At 46.3% G+C, this 17,963-nt stretch overlaps 1 protein-coding gene across 1 annotated transcript in view; it reads left to right on the top strand.

Moving 5' to 3' along the window:
- Positions 1-17,963, top strand: part of LOC8023440 — a gene marked incomplete at its 5' end in the record, with an annotated part of 103,520 nt that overhangs the window by 16,957 nt on the left and 68,600 nt on the right. The window contains 2 exons of the mRNA XM_002401139.4: positions 7,877-7,951; positions 9,237-9,297. Coding sequence (XP_002401183.2) covers positions 7,877-7,951; positions 9,237-9,297 — 136 coding nt within the window. The remainder of the gene's footprint in view (positions 1-7,876; positions 7,952-9,236; positions 9,298-17,963) is intronic.

Genomic DNA, 17,963 nt, shown 5'->3' with positions numbered 1-17,963 from the left:
CGCCTTCCCCTTCTCCTAGGTCCCCTCCTAGGGAGAGGGAGCGAGTTTCTCGCTCTTGCTCGCTGGAGAGGGCCACCCTACCAAAGGAGCAGCATGGAGCCCATGCAGCTCCTGTGAAAGGAGGGGACAAGACGAGCTCGGGTGACCCCTTGCCCAGTTTGTCCGCCACTCCTCCAGTCGGCCGTGGCCGGGGCTTGCCCCCCCGTGGGCCAGGCCGGACAAGTTCCGTATCGACTCCAATGGACACTTCTCAGTAGGGGGAGATGCCAACAGATGTTGACACTCTGTCCACTTCTGGGTCTGACCAGGATGGCATGGAATGGGAGACGCCCTCCCGCAGATCCAAAAAGAAACAGCCTGTAGTACCGCCCAAATGATGACCCCGTCAGTAGCCGTATTGTGGCCATATCTTAATTTTTGTTGACTCTCCATGGTTTTATCTATTTTACTATGTTTCACTCATTATATATTTACATGTTTACACATTTTTTAATAGATGACGAAGTTACATTATATGCAGTGGAACTGTCGCGGTATTTTAAGAAATATTGATGATGTTAACTATTTCATGGATGAGCTTCGGCCCATTGCTCTTGCTTTGCAAGAAACCCACCTTCAATAAAAAAAATTTTAACATTTTAAAACATCATCAGGTTTTTAGGAAAGACCGTCCTGCTTCCCCTCCTTCTGGTGGTGTTGCAGTGGTTGTGCAGAGTGGAGTCGCTTGCTCTCAAGTCCTACTCTGCACGCCACTGGAAGCTGTTGCAGTGCGTCTCCTCGTGGACCGCCTTGTAACCGTTGTCTCTTTATACTTGCCACCAAATATTCCTTTGAATCTTCAAGAGCTGCAGGGACTTGTAGGACAGCTTCCTCATCCTTTTTTTCATTTTAGGCGATTTTAACGCTCGTCATCCCATGTGGGGTAGTACCCGTCAGGACTCCCGTGGTGGTGTAATTGAACGTCTTTTATTGTCTTCTGGGCTGTGCCTTCTTAACGGGAGAGAGCCAACTTTTCTTAGTGCGGCACACAACTCATTCACATCCATTGACCTTTCTATTGCTTCACTTTCATTACTTCCTTGCTTTTCCTGGAAGGTTCTTCATAACCCCTTTGGAAGTGATCACTATCCAGTTATTTTGGAGAGCACCATCCCGTTGCCTAATCTTTTAAAGCGGGTCCCTACGTGGAAGTTAGACAAGGCTGACTGGACGCCTTTTAATCTTCACTCCACTTTAGATCCTTCGATTCTTTTTTCTATGTCCCCTGAGAACGCTACTCTCTATGTTACTGAGCAGATGCTAAAGGCTGCTCAGCAGTCCATTCCACAAACATCTGGTAATATACACAAAAAATGCAAACCGTGGTGGAATGAGGAGTGTGCCACAACCCGGACAGAACAGAATAGGACGTGGGGCCGATTTCGCAGATACCCCACTTCACGCAACCTTGTTGAGTTCAAGCGACGAAAAGCTAAGGCTCGTTGGACTAGGAAGCAAGCAAAGCGGAAGTCGTGGATGAAGTATATCTCTTCTCCAACTAGTTTTGTCCCGGCCAAAGAGGCCTGGGACAGATATCGGAAAGTAAATGGAGATTATAGGTGCTTTGCTATTCCAACGTTTAATGCTCCTTCATCACTACGAGACATTGGTAATATACTCGGGGAACATTTTTAAAATGCATCTAGTTCGGCCAACTACAGTGTTACCTTTGTACAGTTGAAAGCTTGTGCGGAGCGACAAAAACTTGTCATGTCGGGAGGAAATTCAGCATCTTATAACCAACCTTTTACGCGATGCGAGCTTGAGGTGGCCCTTAATGTATCTAAACTCTCTGCCCCTGGGCCTGATAAAATTCACTATGAAATGCTTCGCCACCTTTCTTCAGAATCCCTTGAAAACCTCCTCTTTTTCAATCTTTTGTGGGAAAAAGCATGTTTCCCTCAGGCTTAGAAACATGCACATATCATCCCCCTTCTAAAACCCAATAAGGATCCCTCACAACCATCTAGTTATCGCCCAATTTCCCTGACGAGCTGCCTCGGGAAAACGTTTGAAAGGCTTATAAACAGGCCACTGGTATACATGTTAGAAAGCCAGAGGGTCTTGGATAATAATCGGTGTGGATTCCGCCAAGGTCGATCTACCATTGACCACTTAGTGCGCCTGGAAGCTGTGATACGTGAAGCATTTGTAAACAGGCAGCACTGTGTTGCAGTTTTTTTCGACTTAGAAAGGGCATATGACACAGCGTGGAGGTATAGGATTCTCCGAAACCTGTATGTCTATAATATCCGTGGCCGCATGTTGCGATGCATAAAGGAATATCTGATGGACAGGACTTTTCAAGTTCGTCTCGGTTCAGTCCTATCTGATTCCTTTGTTCAAGAAAACGGAGTCCCTCAAGGGGGTGTTTCAAGTGTGACTTTATTTTTACTAGCAATGAATTCACTTACACGACTGCTGACACCTTCAATTAGATATTCTCTCTATGCTGATGATATACAGATCTCATCATCCTCTTAACCTTTCCAGTTGTGAGCGTCAGTTGCAGTTAGCCATAAACAAACTGTCAAAGTGGGCCGACGAAAATGGGTTCAGATTCTCTGCTTCAAAAACGGTCTGTGTGCCTTTTTCTTTGCGCCGCGGGTTGTCTTTGGATCTATCCCTGGAATTAAATGGAACCCTTATTCCAGTTAGAAAGGAGCACAGATTTCTTAGTGTAATATTTAATAAAAAGCTGAGCTTTATTTACCACCTTGAAGCGCTAAAGCAAAAATGCCTTCAGTCCTCAAATCTTTTTAATGTTTTATCTCACACGTCTTGGGGGTCTGATAGAAAATGTATCCTGCAGTTATACAACGCCCTTGTACAATCCCGTCTTGACTACGGTGCAGTAGTGTATGGATCGGCTCGGCCCTCTGCCCTTAAAATGTTGGACCCAGTTCACCACCTTGGCTTGCGACTGGCAACAGGAGCCTTCCGGACGTCGCCCGTCCTCAGTTTGTATGCAGAATCTAATGAGCTGTCCCTGAACAAACGATGTAGATATCTTAGTCTAACATATGCTTACAAGATTCTGGCCGACCCCCAGCATCCGACTTACTCTTCACTTACAAGGTCAAGGTACTTTCGCCTTTCTGAAAATAAACCAAGCATTGTGACACCCTTAAGCTTCCGTATTGAACATCTTCGCAATTCTCTGCACCTTCCTCTGGACCAGGTCGGCCTTGTTAAGAAAGCCAATGGTATTCCACTTCGGAAAGCACAGCGAGTTGAATCCGACTGGTCTCTCGCGAAGTTTAACAAGCATGGCATTTCCCATGCTGTAATTAAGCAAGAGTTTGGTGAACTGCAAACTAAGTAGGATGGTTATCATCATGTTTATACAGATGGTGCCAAGACTTCCTTTTTTGTCGGTTGCGCTGTGTATTCTGAAGGCTTCTCCAAGGTTCAACGACTTGACTGTATTGCCAGCATTTTTACTCCGGAGCTCTATGCGGTATCAATGGCGATCGAATGCATTATTAATAGGAAAATACTGAGGGCAGTCCTGTTTGTTGACTCTCAAAGTGTGATTCTTGCAGTTTGCTCTCTTAAAGACACTAAAAATATGCTTGTACAGCAGATTCGATATAAACTTAACTCTGCTTTGCATGGAGGCCAGAATATAAAATTTTGTTGGGTACCCAGTCACATTGGCATACAAGGCAATGAAGAAGCCGACAAGCTTGCAGGGTGTGCCGGTAACCTTCCACATTCTCTGTCCTGTTTACCCTATCAAGATATTAAGCCCTTGGTGAAGTCCTCGATTCTTCATTCTTGGCAATTGGAATGGGACATGAAGTGCGATAACAAGCTTCATGTTGCCAAACCGGCTTTGGGAATTTGGGAAAGCTCTTCATGCTAGAGCCGACGTCATGAAACGTTGTTGTGCCGTTTGAGAATCGGACACTCATTTATAACCCAGGTATCTGCTTTCGGGAGAAGATCCACCAGTCTGCGGTCAGTGTGGTGATAGGCTCACTGTTTTGAATATCTTGTGGTTGTGCCCAGGCCTTGAGCCCAAGCGCCGCATTCATTTCCCTGAATTTTTTCAATATCATATTCCATTTCATCCTGCTCTCCTTCTGGGAGAGAATCCTCTGGTCTCTTTTGAACGAATAATAGAATTTTTTGGTAGTGTTGGCCTTTTACAGCGATTTTAGCTTTTTGATTATCCGTTTTTAAAACCCACTTTATAGTACAATGAAACCTAAAATTAGTTTGGCGCAGATGGCCTCGTAGCTATTGCGCCATAAACCCCCAAACTCTCTCTCTCTCTCTGCGCCACACAACGCTTAAAAGATAAAGATACTTAAAAAAAGAAAAAAAATCCGATTTACAGAGATTCTCTGTATTGGGGCGTTTTCAGATAAGATCGAACGATCATTTCCGGTCGACATTTTTTTTTTTTTTTAAATATTTACCAAAATATATATTTTACTTATTGTGCAAGCGCAAAAACATAATCGAACTTTTTTGCTGGAAGTAAAATTCCTCTGAGGAACAAAATTACTAATTCGCTGTCGGTACACGCGCACGTTTTTGCAACTTGCGTGAAATCGGCCTTCTGGATATTTATAAACGAAAAACTGTTGTCGCCTTAGCTTTGATATGTTTTTGTCCAGAGACTGTGCATAAAATAAAAGGGTAAAAATGCATTTTCGATTACGAAGCGATTCGGAGCTTTGTGGACCCGGATATTAAAAGACTGGAAATTCAAATTGTATAATAAGATATGGACGCGTTTGCTCTATATTCGCCTAAATTGCCATTGAAATTGAAAACGATACACTAGAATGTAGAAAGGTTACAGATTTTGCAATAATTGGAAAATCAGTTTAAAATGAAGGCCATCTTAAATTTTCTTCTAGTTTTCACAGATCAAGGCTCATAATCTGTTCTATAAGGCCCTTCAAAAAATGCTTTGCGATATTATTTTATTTATTTTACAGAGCGCTAAATCTACAGAATTGCTGTAACGGGAGTAGAGAAATATTGGACGTTGCCGATTTCAAACAAGGGCAAGAAAGGGGTCGAGAAATGTAGTAAATCTGTGAAGAAAAAGTACTGTGACAGGAGTTCGTGAAAAATAAGAATTCACATCAAAAGATTACAGTTGAGTTTGAAGCACAAGTCAGCAATTTAAATACAGATTTCTCCAAGCAGTGAATTTCGGAGCCTACCCTTCGTAAGGAGGCTGGGCTGTTGACGACCAGGTTTAAATAGTGTTAAGAAAGAACGCATGTTTAAAGTAGTACAATTGAAAAAAAGTTTAATGAATCAAGATCATTTGTGCACATTCGGCGGTTGTCGCGTGCATTCTTTCTGCCGGACGCTGACCTAAGTCGGTCACGGAGCTCTCCTGGCACTCCGAGGAGGAACATTTTTTCCCCCGTTTTTCCTATAGCGATCACTGTTCATTTCTTCTCAGTGGCACCGCAAGCTCGCGACATCGATCTGCTTTTCGCAGCCGTAGGAGACTTCACTTTAGAATATATATCTTTTCTGCGCCTACTGCTCGTGCTAAAACAGCTGTGGTTGCGAAATGTGGGACCGCGTGCACTGCCACAAGTGACAGGACTGCATTCCACGCACAACAGATAGAGTCCCACTCCTTTGCTTTCATGCCCCTGAACGCTTTGGCGTCAGCTTTCGGGAGGTCGATTAGTTTTCGTTCGGCAGTTAAGTGTTCGGTGGGGCAACCATCTCTGACGCCGACTTGATCACCGACGTGGGGAGCCGTCGGAGTTTGTACAACGTTGCCTGGTGCTTGACACGACTCCCGATTCTAGCGGAGGCACTCTTGCCATGTCCAGTTGCGGAAAAAATGCACTTCGCTGGCGTGTACTTGTTGCTCTGCTGCTCCTGTAGTTGGTATACTTGTTTTTAAAGTGGCTTGCTGCACCATCGCTGACGTAGGTCACATGAGCCTACACAAATTGGATTTCACGATTCTCCAAACCGTTGTCATATAAATTAAATTACAAACAATCTCACTCAATCGAAATTCTTTTTTTTTTTTAAGTATCTTTATTCTCTACGCGTTGTGCGGCCCTCCACGGCGACGGATCTATTGGCGCTCACAGGCGGCGCAGGTTCAGGTTCTGCCGCGCCCTACCTCTATATCATGTTACCGCCAAGGCTGTACGCTGATCTCTTTGCAAAGTCACTCCGGTTGCTTCCTTTACGTCGCGTAGACAGAGGCGCTATACGCCGGCTGTTGAAACAGGCACCGCGAAGCATGTTACATGCAGGGTGGCGCACCTCGATAGCTCCGGCCCATGGACATTTTTTTTCGGTTGTACGAAAATGTATTAGGAATTTTCTCTTCAAAACTATCGCCCAACTTTGCGCTGTCAATTTGTCTTTTCCTGACACCCCGTAGCATTTTTACGCTTTCTAATAACAATGAAATTGTTAAGAACGGGTATGTGCACGCCCCATTTATGGCAACCGCGTTAACGTCAATTTGGCCATATTTCTCGCTTTATAACTTCAAAGACACACAAATATTGCATTATGTTTTTGCATACTCTGTTAGTACATGTTGAAAAGGTCAATTGCAGAAAGTTTGAAGAATGTTAAAAATGGACTTTTTTTTTAATGATTTTCAAAGTAATGCTTATTTAGTTAAATGCCGCTGTGTGAGCCGATTCCTGTAAAGTTTTCCCGCTAACCAGGACAACAATATTTTACGCAAAGGTGCACTATATACAGGGCAACATACTGGTAAAGTTTGAAAACTTTAGCTTTTAGAGATACGTAGAAAAAAAATCTTCGATCCTGAGAGTTATTGGGCAATGTGCCGTGTTCGCGATTTTTTTTTTCTCAAAATGACAGCCCTAATACTTAATGATCAATTATTTTTGTCGATCCTTTCTCTGCCTAAATTGTCAGTATATATTTTATACCCGTAGCCAGAACAGTTTTTTTTGGGGGGAGCCGCTGAAAATGTCAACATCGCGCGATACGCAAAACGCGTACGTGACTAAGAGGGTGCTTACAAATTTTTCCCGCAAAGACAAACTTTTTTTTTTTTTTGAAAACAAGGATTGGTTTTATTTTTCTCGGCATGGAGCCAGCAAAATGTTTTTTCATCAAAATTAGAAATGGTCATCGGACATTGTTGTTCGATCTTATCTGAAAACGCAATTCTGATATGTGTATTTTCTTGACAGTCGCGGGACATCCATGCTTTCCATGTCCCGTACTAAGTTACTCCTTGAATTGCTTGCCACGCTTCATGCGAAAGCCTGGAAGACCCGATGACTCGCGGTTGTGACTCGACGTTAGTGCACGCAGTCAGGCGTGTCAATATGAGACGTGAGACGAGTCATGCGTATCAGTTTAGACATGAACTCCGCATGTTGCGCCTACTTTGAACGCTGTCATAGAGTGCTGAATTCAAACTCAAATGTGCCGATAGAGAGCTTTAGTAAATCGTTCCAATACCTAATACGCCCCCGCTAACCCTGCGATGCGTGCACGAAGGCCACGGCGGAAAATCGGGTACCGTTATCGGAGTCATCGGCACGAAACTCCCTAATATCTTTATCGCGTCGGAAAATGAACCATAAACAATCGCAGCGCTTCTCGTCGCCGTTAAGTTAAAAAAAAAGAACTTTTAACATAACTTTGTTGTTTTGTGTGACCAACTGCAACTACGACGAGATACATTCATAAAAAAGATAACTATTATTGCATTGTACCTTAACTTCCTAAAATGTACATCTATGAATAGATGTACCATCGGCGATAACGCTACTTTTTTCACGACGGAAGTGTATCTTACGATTGCACGTGACATATTAATTTTGTTCTTTTTCTCTACCAGGTTCTGTGGGTGGGTATGCTGGCCGCCTTCGATAACGTGACTGGAGACCGTGCCAACAACAGCTACCTCTACCTGGTAAGTCTGACCATCCACTTGTTCGACACGCATTACGAGCGCGGTTAGCTTGAGGCATAGCCTCCTTTGTACTCACAAAGCCTGGCAGTTCGATGACGGAGGCATAGAGCGCCCGGTCGCATATTTGGAACTCGAGGATCTGGTAGCGCAGAGCATTTCCGGAGACTCTGGTATTCAGCGCACAGCTTCTGCAGCGGCGAGGACCCGAAACATGGTTTTCAAACCCGACGAGAAAAGAAGCGGTAGCCCGAGGAACGCGAGAAGCACGAGCGGACATTCCATCGCTCGGGAGAAGTGTGTTTCGGTGCCTCGCCGCAGCGAGGCGTCCGTTACATGTCTTTTGTGTGCCGCTGTACCTTTTCAATTTCGGCAGCCGCGTCACGTGACGACCTGCCAGGCTTTGTCAGTATTGAGAAGGGCAATTGCGTCTTGTAGTACTCGTTGTCAATAGAAAAGGAGACTGGGTTCGCTCAAAAGCCCTACAAATAAAATCAAAATTGACGTAAAAAATAATACACACGTCTCCCAACGTGGGAACATTTTTTTTTTTTAATTAGTGTTGGTCCCAGTGTTGGTTCCATTTTTTATTTCGTATTAGACGATTATTAGATTTTGTCGTTATAATAATCTTTTGTAACGCTATTAAACTCTTTGTATGTTGACGCAGCAACAGCACTCGCTGACTTCAGTAGGTTTTTTTATTTTCGGTTCCGAAATTGTTTTGCCCCGCGTCTCAAAAATGCTTGACAAAAGTGACCTGCGGAAACGCCAGCGTATAAACATTTCCCTATTTTCTGCAACGTCTGTTCTACGTAGTAGGGTCCCGTTCCACGAAGGATCGATTCAGATGTCTTCGTGCAGAGCGAGTGTTGATTACCCACCAAACTGCCAAAAACCTCTCTCCTTCGAGTATTGTGCCGGCGTCCGGCACATTTGACGAGTGTCGGATGCCGAATGCTAGTTTTGTGTGGTCACGACCCTATAGCAGACGAAGGTCTCGTTAGCTCCTCGGTACCCTCTCATTGGCAGCATGGTCGGATGGATGGTCCATAAAACGGCTCAGTGCAAACTCTGCGGCGCGTGGTACGCATCTTCGACTGGTGTGTTCAGCGCGAATTAATTAGGTTTTGTCCTGGCAACGTCGTGATTCTGTAATTTCGATTCGCCGCGATCCTAGCGTTGTCACAACGGTGGATTCCTCAACGGCCTCCGAGGCGATCTGTGCGCGAAGTCGACATCGACCTCGCGGAATGAAGCAGCGCGCTTTTAATTTCTTTCGGGACAGGTGGACTGCATCATGGTGTTCCTTCAGTTGGTCAACATTCTGCACGTGGGGCTGGCATCCTGTGAGTGGGCACTTGTCTTTTCATGAATCACTCTGGTAAAGCTCCCCTCTCAAAGAACTTGAAAAAGTGAAAAAGGAACTAAATATCCCGATGAAGAGGTACACAGCTAGATCCCGCTGATATGTTTGTGCTTGCATTACTTGCATTTACCTGAAGAACCGTAGTAAAAAAAGAAAAAAAGAAAGACGTTTATAATAGACCCTTTGCGAAAATCCCAAAAGCCCGCGCGACGACTAATGGGAGTACTCGGTTCGCCCCCTTCCATCGTCTTTCCTCCTACTACAACATGTCATACACGAGCAGGCGCAGGTTACCATAGCAACAACATTCGAGCACCCCAGAGCCGATTAGCCGAGTTGGATCGTCGGATGAGCGACGAGCGCACGGGGAGAGGGTCTGCCCTTTTTTTCGTCTCTCCTTTGTACCACAGCGGCTCTGTCGTCTGCTGCGCCAACGCTTTGTCGAACCTAGTCGAACCCTGCCATGGTCGCGGTGCAAAATAAGTGGATTCTGTGACTCTGCAAGACGTGAAGGTAAGTTACGGCCAATAACGTATACAGATCACCTGTATACGTTATTGGAGGAGGTGTCGCGGCGGGCGACGAGCGGGAGGAGAGGCAGGGGGCAATGAAGCCGGGGGGGGGGGGGGGGGGGGGGATGGAGGATCGGTGCCACCGCCCCGGTGCCGCTGACACTAGTGACGCCACTGCTTGCACCGAGTCTTGCTCTGGAGGAGTACCTTTCCCCTTAGTACGCGGGTGTGCTGCGGCAAAGAAACACATGCAACATCGCGACGCCTAGTTCGCGACTGATGCTTCACTGCATTACACCACTATGTGGTGAGAAGCGCACTCAACCAAGCTAACTAACCGACCAGAACAGACCACGAACACGAGACTTGTTGCGAAACTTCTGAGTACTGTCAGTGCTTGGTGCGAAATCGAATGGTATGTTATTTGAGGCGACTATCGAAAGTTCTGTAAACCTGTAAGAGCCTACACTAACAAGTCGCCCCGGTAGCGAGGACTGAAGCTGTTATATTTTCAGTATTATTTATTTGAACTTAAAGACCGACGACCAGTTCGCGCTTTCCACTTTTCGCCCGCTTCCTCCTCTCCCTCCTACCCTTTCCAGCCACGCCCGTCCCTCTTGGTCCCTTCTTTCCATCCTTCGCTTCCCTCGCCCGAAGGCGTGGAGAGGAGGGTCTTCTGCCTTGCAGAATCTCGAGTCTGGTCGTCGGCCTTTAAGTTCTGGTACAATGTTGGCGCAAATTCCTCACATTTTGATCAAATGTAGCAAGTGTAGCAGAATAAGCACTTTGGTGCAGTTTGGCACAAATGGCGCAGCAATCACATCACTGGGTTATAAGAGAGAGGCGGCTGATTGGTCCGGCAGGGTGAACATAGTATGGCTGGTGCACACTTTTGAAAAGGGTCTATTCAAGGGTAGCTGACAAGCTGTTGGTGGCTGCAATACAAACAAAGAGCAGAAGCGCATACTGCAATGTTCACTCATCTCCTATGATTTTGATATAGACTTTGTTTTTCTCATGGGCAACACTGGATCCCACCGCTGCCGGCATGTCGTGGTCGAGACAGGTTAACGACGACAACTAATTTATTGCATACAATACGTGGTCTTGTGAGTTGTTGGGCTGGTGGCATCGATTACATGGTGGGCCTTGTCTTATAACCCTCTTTCGCATCTTTTTTCTGGTAGTTGCCACATGAGGTGCTGTGCTCTGCGGTGGGCCACGGTGTTGCCTACAGCAGTTATAAATTGCTATAAAAAAAACAGGGTGACAAACCTGTAACAATGTAGCAAACAGATTTTTTAGGCTGGCTTCACACGAAAAATCTTTTTCAACATTTTGACATCGCAAGGCAAAGAGAATTCTGGAAGTTTCACGATCTAAACCAACAAGCACGCACCCCCAAAGGATTAAGGATCCATTCCACTGCCTGGCCATGGTCTGACGAGCAGCTGAAATCTCGTTACATCTTGAAGTCGCAATAGCTGCAATTCCAGTCTCTTGAGTTCGCGAGCAGCAACCGCTAAAATAGCAACATGCTACTTCTGGTTTGAGCACCATCCAAAATTACAGTTAGTTCATGCTGTATGAACCCCAATTTTTGGAGTGATAACATGCAACTATGCCTATGTCTTTTGCTGATGCACCTAGAACCATAAATTACAAAACTAGAAGAAATAAAGCAAGCAAATCTTGTTGTCAATTAACCTTCTGACCCTGTAACTACAAGCATATACAGATTCATTAAAAATATGTTTAATATCTATCTTGAATGAATTGCTATATTTTTATTGTAAATGTCCCATTCTTGCGAGCACATCCAACGCACTCACTGAAATGTGACAGAGACATCTTGGGACATTTGGGATGCGAGTCACCTCACCACGGCCATTGCTAGCCTAGCTGCAAGCATACCAGTTGACAGTGTCACCAAATACCTTACCAAAAAAAAATACATTTGTCTCCATTCATTTATGCCAGCGCACCCACAGTGCCAAATGTTGCTCTCTTAGTGGTGTAGACTCCACGCATCTGAGAGAATGCATGATGATTACACCGTCCACGCTGTACAGCAGTCATGCCGCACCAAGGGAGAGGGCTGCCGTGGGCACACCGAGATACCGGGTTTGCCGAGAGAGCAGAGGCAGCTGTCGTGACTAGTGCTCCAGGTGTCCGCAACCAGAGATGGCAACAGTCATCTATTGTTGCCATCAATCATCCTAATAGACAGATCTCACGTGATGCCACCATGGAGAAGAACGTCAGAAGAAAGGAGAGGTGAAGCAAAGCGACTGACCGAATCGTCCTGGGCGAGCCAACACAGGACACCACTCTGTGCGGAGCGTGGGCTGGGGTGGTGTGTTGCCAAACCTGGGGGGCCTTTGAAGGAAACCTAGCCCGGGCTTGGCTCAACTGCCAAGACCCCAGTTTCATCAGACGCGGGGACACCTAGCACAGCCAGGCATGCAGGGAGTCTGAACCCGCTCGGGGCTCATGGTGATTGGTGACACCACTCACCAAACACCCACAAGCGCACAAGTCTCCTGTAAAACAAAGCATTGCAACAACGACAATGATGCCGAGAAGCCGTGCTAAAATTCTGAAAAGTGGTGCATGCTCTGTTTTTGCTGCATAATTGGTTTTGCTTTAAAGTTCAGAAGGTGAAGAGGAATTGCAACAGCCAGGTTCCTCTGGGGTAACAACTGCTACGAAGTCATGTAAGCACTGTGGAAGGTGTTATCTGTGCCGGGGCTCACGTTTCGTAATGACGCACTGTGCCTGTTGTGAGGCGCCCGTCACTATATACCTCGAGCAGTGCAAGAAAGATGTGCGTAGGTAAACAGTAAGAGCCAGTCAAGAAGCACCAGAACAGGACCTGGAAGGGTACTTGGGCTCATCCAGCTTTGACACCAGAGAGGCCTGAGCCAAGCTGGGCTTTGAGTAGAGCCTCAGCAGAATGCACGAAGGAGGACCAGACAGGCCTTCCTTCATGTACGTCACAAAAAGGTGCCTAGAACGCACTATTAAGTACATAGGAGGTCGAATTTGGGATGCAGTCTTTCCTCAAAATAAGCTTTAGTCACTTTCCATGAACCCGGGTGTTGCTTAGTATCTCTTGAAATGACAGCCCCGGCAAGTTCTTGCCCACAGGTACCACGACAAATGCCAGAAATAGCACCAAGAATACAAGAACGCACGAGAAGCGCTTATTTTCATTCACATTTTCTGCCTTGTATAGGAAAGCGACGCACCCTTGTGGTGATAGCTGGCAACTGGCAATTGAGCAGGCATTATCATTATACAGAAGGCTATGCTCCATGACACCTATCCTGGGGCCCTACGTTGCGCTTTTTGGACTCCCACGGCGGCTAGGGAGACGGAAGTGACGTTAAAGACGCAGCAAACGCAGATGGGATATTGATTGGTGAGTCGCTGATGACGAATTTCCGCAGAAGAAAACAAAGAAAAAGTGAGCTTTGTTTTCTTCTGCAAAAATTCGCCATCATCGACTTTCACCAATCAACACTTAATCTGCGCTTGCTGCGTTGTCGACGTCACTTCCTTCTCCCTAGTCGCTGTGGGACTCCAAAAAGCGCAACATAGGGCCTCACGCAGGTCAGTCATGAAGAGCTTGACACAAACTATCTTCTGGTACCCCGGTGTTGACAAAGACATTTAAGACCATGTAAGAAGGTGCGAAACATGTGCCCAGTCCTGTTAAATGTCCCTGGTGCAAGTTCGGGTCAGCTGACTGGATACCAGGCAACGCTGAACATGGCTTATATTATGCCGTACTGCTGGAGAGTTACGTGATACCGATCGTGGTCCACTGGGAAACGAAGCAGATAGAAGCATCGGCCGAGACCACAGTGGAAGCCCAGTGCGACATCTTTGATCTATTTAGACAGCCAAGGACACTTTTGTTTGACAATGGACCCAGATTAATAGTAATGTTTTCAATCAGTTTTTACAACGGTCATGTACATCACCCCACCAACACTTTGTATCACCCGCAGTTCATCGGGTTATCGAAGCATGTGATATGTGGAGACAAGGGGGCATTTATGAGTACTCTTTTTAACTGTTATTTGGCTACCACATCAGATCCCAGATTGATTTTTGTCTATAGGCCTTTGGACTCGTCCCCGCACATGGGAGGCAACCATCCTTTTGGTGTGGGACAGACTGTGAGGGCGCGCAGTTTAGGCCTATGGTGGATTCCTGAAATGGTCTGCTCACTTCATGGTATACGAATGACCACAGTAGGCACTTGAAGAGGACAGCAGCAACAGCGGGCAGATCAGCTCTTGACACAGCTTCCCCACAAGTGGACCGGCCTGCCTGTAGTAATTTTTTGACGGAGAGGCAGAAATGTTGGAAGTTCAGTGGTTCAATGGTCAGGCTGCTTCTTGGCAGCAGGAGACATCCAAAAAGCGCTGGTAGAGCGGCCAAGTGATGGGGTACCCTGACTGGAGACGAGTAGTGGCCGGGGTTCACTTTCAGCGCGAACCCTGCCGGCGACAAAACAGAGGTGATTGACTTTTAGGTTTAGATTTAATTAATTATAGAGCAGAACATCAAAACTGAAGAACAAGAATGGCAAAAGAGGTTCAAGCTCGGGCTCGAACCTGCACTCATAATAGTACAAATAGCGTCTGTGACGACGTAACAAACTAGTAAAAGCCAATTATTATATTCTCCTTTCCTTATATTTTTTTAAACAAAACCCCAAAAAAGACATTAAGGGGTTACTGAATCAAAACTTGGAATATCCCCGGAACACTTAGGAATCGGTGAAATATGATCCATGATATCCGGAAATGATAATCACTCGCTTGTGTTTTCAGCAGATGGCTATATTTTTTGTTCCAACCGACAGATTCTGGCGAGCGCTTCAAAATCAGCCATCGAGTTGGCACGACACATCTCTGGATATTTGCCCGTGACATCACGCTCGCAACGTCACGGGCCCATACGAGGCCAAGGGTGTAGTAATTATGACCGTCGTCTCTAGGTGGTGCCAGCTTCATCGTCAGCGCGTTACAATACTGCCAAGTGCTGGCCAAGTGGAAATGCCCGAAGTATGGTGTACTAGACCTGGGAGGTGCGCCAAGCGCCGCTCGCTCCCGCACGCCTCTATCGGACCCGCCACACCGTGGCATAGCTCCTGATGGGCCCGTGACGTGAGACATTCCAACAAAACTCAGGCCTCAACTACCAGGTGGAATTAGGAATTTGTTTTATTTGTTTTAAAATTGCTTTTCTTGCATTTACAGACAAAAGACTGCTGTTTGTGAGCTGCTGTCATGAAGCAGACCTTGTCTACACAAACGAATAGGCCCTAAAATTTTGCTTCAGTACCCCACTAAAGCAGAACGAAAAGCTACTGCTCTCCCATTCTTAATATCTTTTTTTGACAGTAGCTATAGTGAGAATACAATAATAAAATACCAGAACACGACACTTATCTTCCAATACACACAAGTATTCAATGAGAAATGATATTGAAAAAACTTTATATCTGAGGAAAGTTAGTCATATTTGAGATAGTTGCAGCAGTCAGAGAAAAATGTCGGCTTAACGGCTGCTGTTGAGGTCACAGGCATTTATGATAAAAACGTTTTCTTAGAAGAAAAACGGAAAGAGAAACAATTAATTTCACAACACTGCGATTCACCAAAAGCACCCGTCTTGAACAGAGGAGATGCTAGCTCCTCCGCGTAAGGGCAGCTGTCGATGAAGCTTCGTGTCGCGTGCTGGTGCACGGTGGTTCTTCGGCATAGGGTTTCGAGCGAGGAGGCCAATGAAGACAACGGCCGTCTTGTAAACACCAACTTCTTGATGTTTACAAGATGGCTGCGTGGCCATCTTGCACGCTGACTATATTCCGTTCATCCCTAAGCTGAGACTGCGGTGAAAGCTACGTCCTCAATGGACCAGTCATACATCCGACTTTCACCACGTGATCACACTCCCGCTCATACCCACACACCGAGGACTGGGTCAGGTGATGAAAGGGAGGCGGCTGATTGGTTCGGCGGGCAAGTAGTTGCCACTGCAGTCTCAGCTCAGAGCCGTGTATAGAGAGTGTTTGGTAAATGGGAGGAGCGGGCAGAGCCTGGGTGTGCTCCAGAAGCAGAAAGTGGGCTTGACATTCTCTCTTGGCCAACCCGAAGCCTAAAAGAATCCCTAGCGGTAGTAGCGAGAAACTGTTTTAATCATAGGTATATGTTGGTATATGGTTTTAATAAGCACGTAAGTGTAAAGTGTAGTGACCCTTCATGGTTGAAAATAGGGTGCACTTGATGTTACGATCATGATCATGCAGAAAGATGTAAGAAACAAATGGTGCTGCTCAACCCTGTTTTGCTCGGGCAGAGTGTGACCGCTCAGACGGCAGATTCCCGGCCCTCGGTGCACGGATTATGTCGATCGTTCCGCCGGTCGCACTTTTCCACCATAGGGGTGAACGGAGTATACACCGACACGCGGGCTTGACATCACGGAGCTGCGGCGGCGCTGCAATCGCGCCGGAGCCGAGGGGTGTGGTCAAAAGCGCGCACGTTTCGCATGGGCGTCATAGCATTTCTGCATGCCGCGAAGCTGTGTTGCCGTTAATTGCACCGAAAGGTACAAGAAAAGCAGCGGAGTAAGTGTCCACAAGTTCCCAGCAGACTCTGAAAGGCATAGAAGGTGGATAATATCCGTGGATGGAAAAAAAAATAGTCGGCTCGCGCGAACGACCGTTTGTGCGGCAAACACTTTCTTCAAGGCAAGTGCGGCTTCCATTTCAATCTCCGTCCGGAGGCTTGCTTATGTGCAAGGAAACCGTTGTCTGATCGAGACCACCCGGATTTTGTTTCCACGGTGTGCGCGCACAAAGCATCGGCCAAGCGCTCGTCGAATGCATGCTCGCTACGCCCGTGCTACCCAGCAGAAGGGGATCGACGACAGAACGGCAGTGTTGTAGGCCTTACCAAAAAAAAAAAAAAATAATAACGAAATGCGTCACTCGTTAATTGCAAATACAAGGTACGCGTTACTGAGCTACGTTACCTAAAAGTAAAAGGAACGCGTTACCGCTACCGATAAAAAGTAACGCACGTTACTTCTGCGTCACTTTTTTAAAATTATGATTTAACAGGTTTTGCGGTTTTGACGATACAGGCCATATATCAAGAAATATTATGTTCATGCAGAAACTGAACATAATTACTTTATCTTTTTTTACGGTTTCACCTAAATACTCACGAGAAAAAACGCAAAGAAAAACATGGCTTGACGCCTAAAACACGGAAAAGAATGAAGCGTAATTTCTTTAAGACGTGGGGAGTAGTAATGAGTAACGTAGTCACTTGAAATGTTAACGTAAGTGCGTTACCCGTTGCTGTGTCAAAAACGTAGCGAGTAGGTTACTACGTTACTGGAAAAAGTAACGCGTTACCGGCAACGCCGTTACTTGTAACGCGTTACCGCCAAGACTGCAGAACGGACAAAACGTTACTGCTTGTCATGCCTTGTGGTCAAGAGAGTAGGAAAAATATCATACCTTGACTTGAAGACGCTGTGTGTATTTAATCAATTAATGAATACACTTCCGCAGACCCACAGTCTGCTGATCCCGCCGGCAGTGCGGAGACCGACTCGAAGTAATCGTAGGCCTCGAGAGACTTGTACGCCTGCACCGTGTCGGCCATGAACTGGCTAGGCGAAAAAACTAAATAAACGACGACGTGAAACGTCGACTTCGGTGGCAGCAACTTTACGTCAGAACTCCAGCAGGCCTTGTTTACGGCGTACGGATCCTCGTAGGCAACGCCGTCCACGCACAGTTTGTTTCGATACCGCTGCCGTTCAAGCTCGGTAAGCGAGCTCAAATAGTCGGGCATAGCATACGACATACGTTGTCAGGAAATATGACGCACAAATAAAGATACAAGCGTCCCTACAACGTCAACAACGAGCGCACGCCATAGAACGCAATGGCGGAAACACGGAGAGCCGGGCTGGTTTTGCCCACATAGCTGCCGCGCATGCGCGGCTTTCCGGCCGTGTTGGTAAACAGAGTCGCTCCGCGTGTCGGTCTATAAATAAAATTTCGTAAAGTCCAAAACAGGGTACAGCAGAGCGACTG

This window comes from Ixodes scapularis, unplaced genomic scaffold (assembly GCF_016920785.2).
Source record: "Ixodes scapularis isolate PalLabHiFi unplaced genomic scaffold, ASM1692078v2 PGA_scaffold1__304_contigs__length_218370807, whole genome shotgun sequence".
Taxonomy (NCBI): domain Eukaryota; kingdom Metazoa; phylum Arthropoda; class Arachnida; order Ixodida; family Ixodidae; genus Ixodes; species Ixodes scapularis.
The sequence above is the reverse complement of the archived record's forward strand: the minus strand, read 5'-3'. Positions and strand labels throughout refer to the sequence as shown.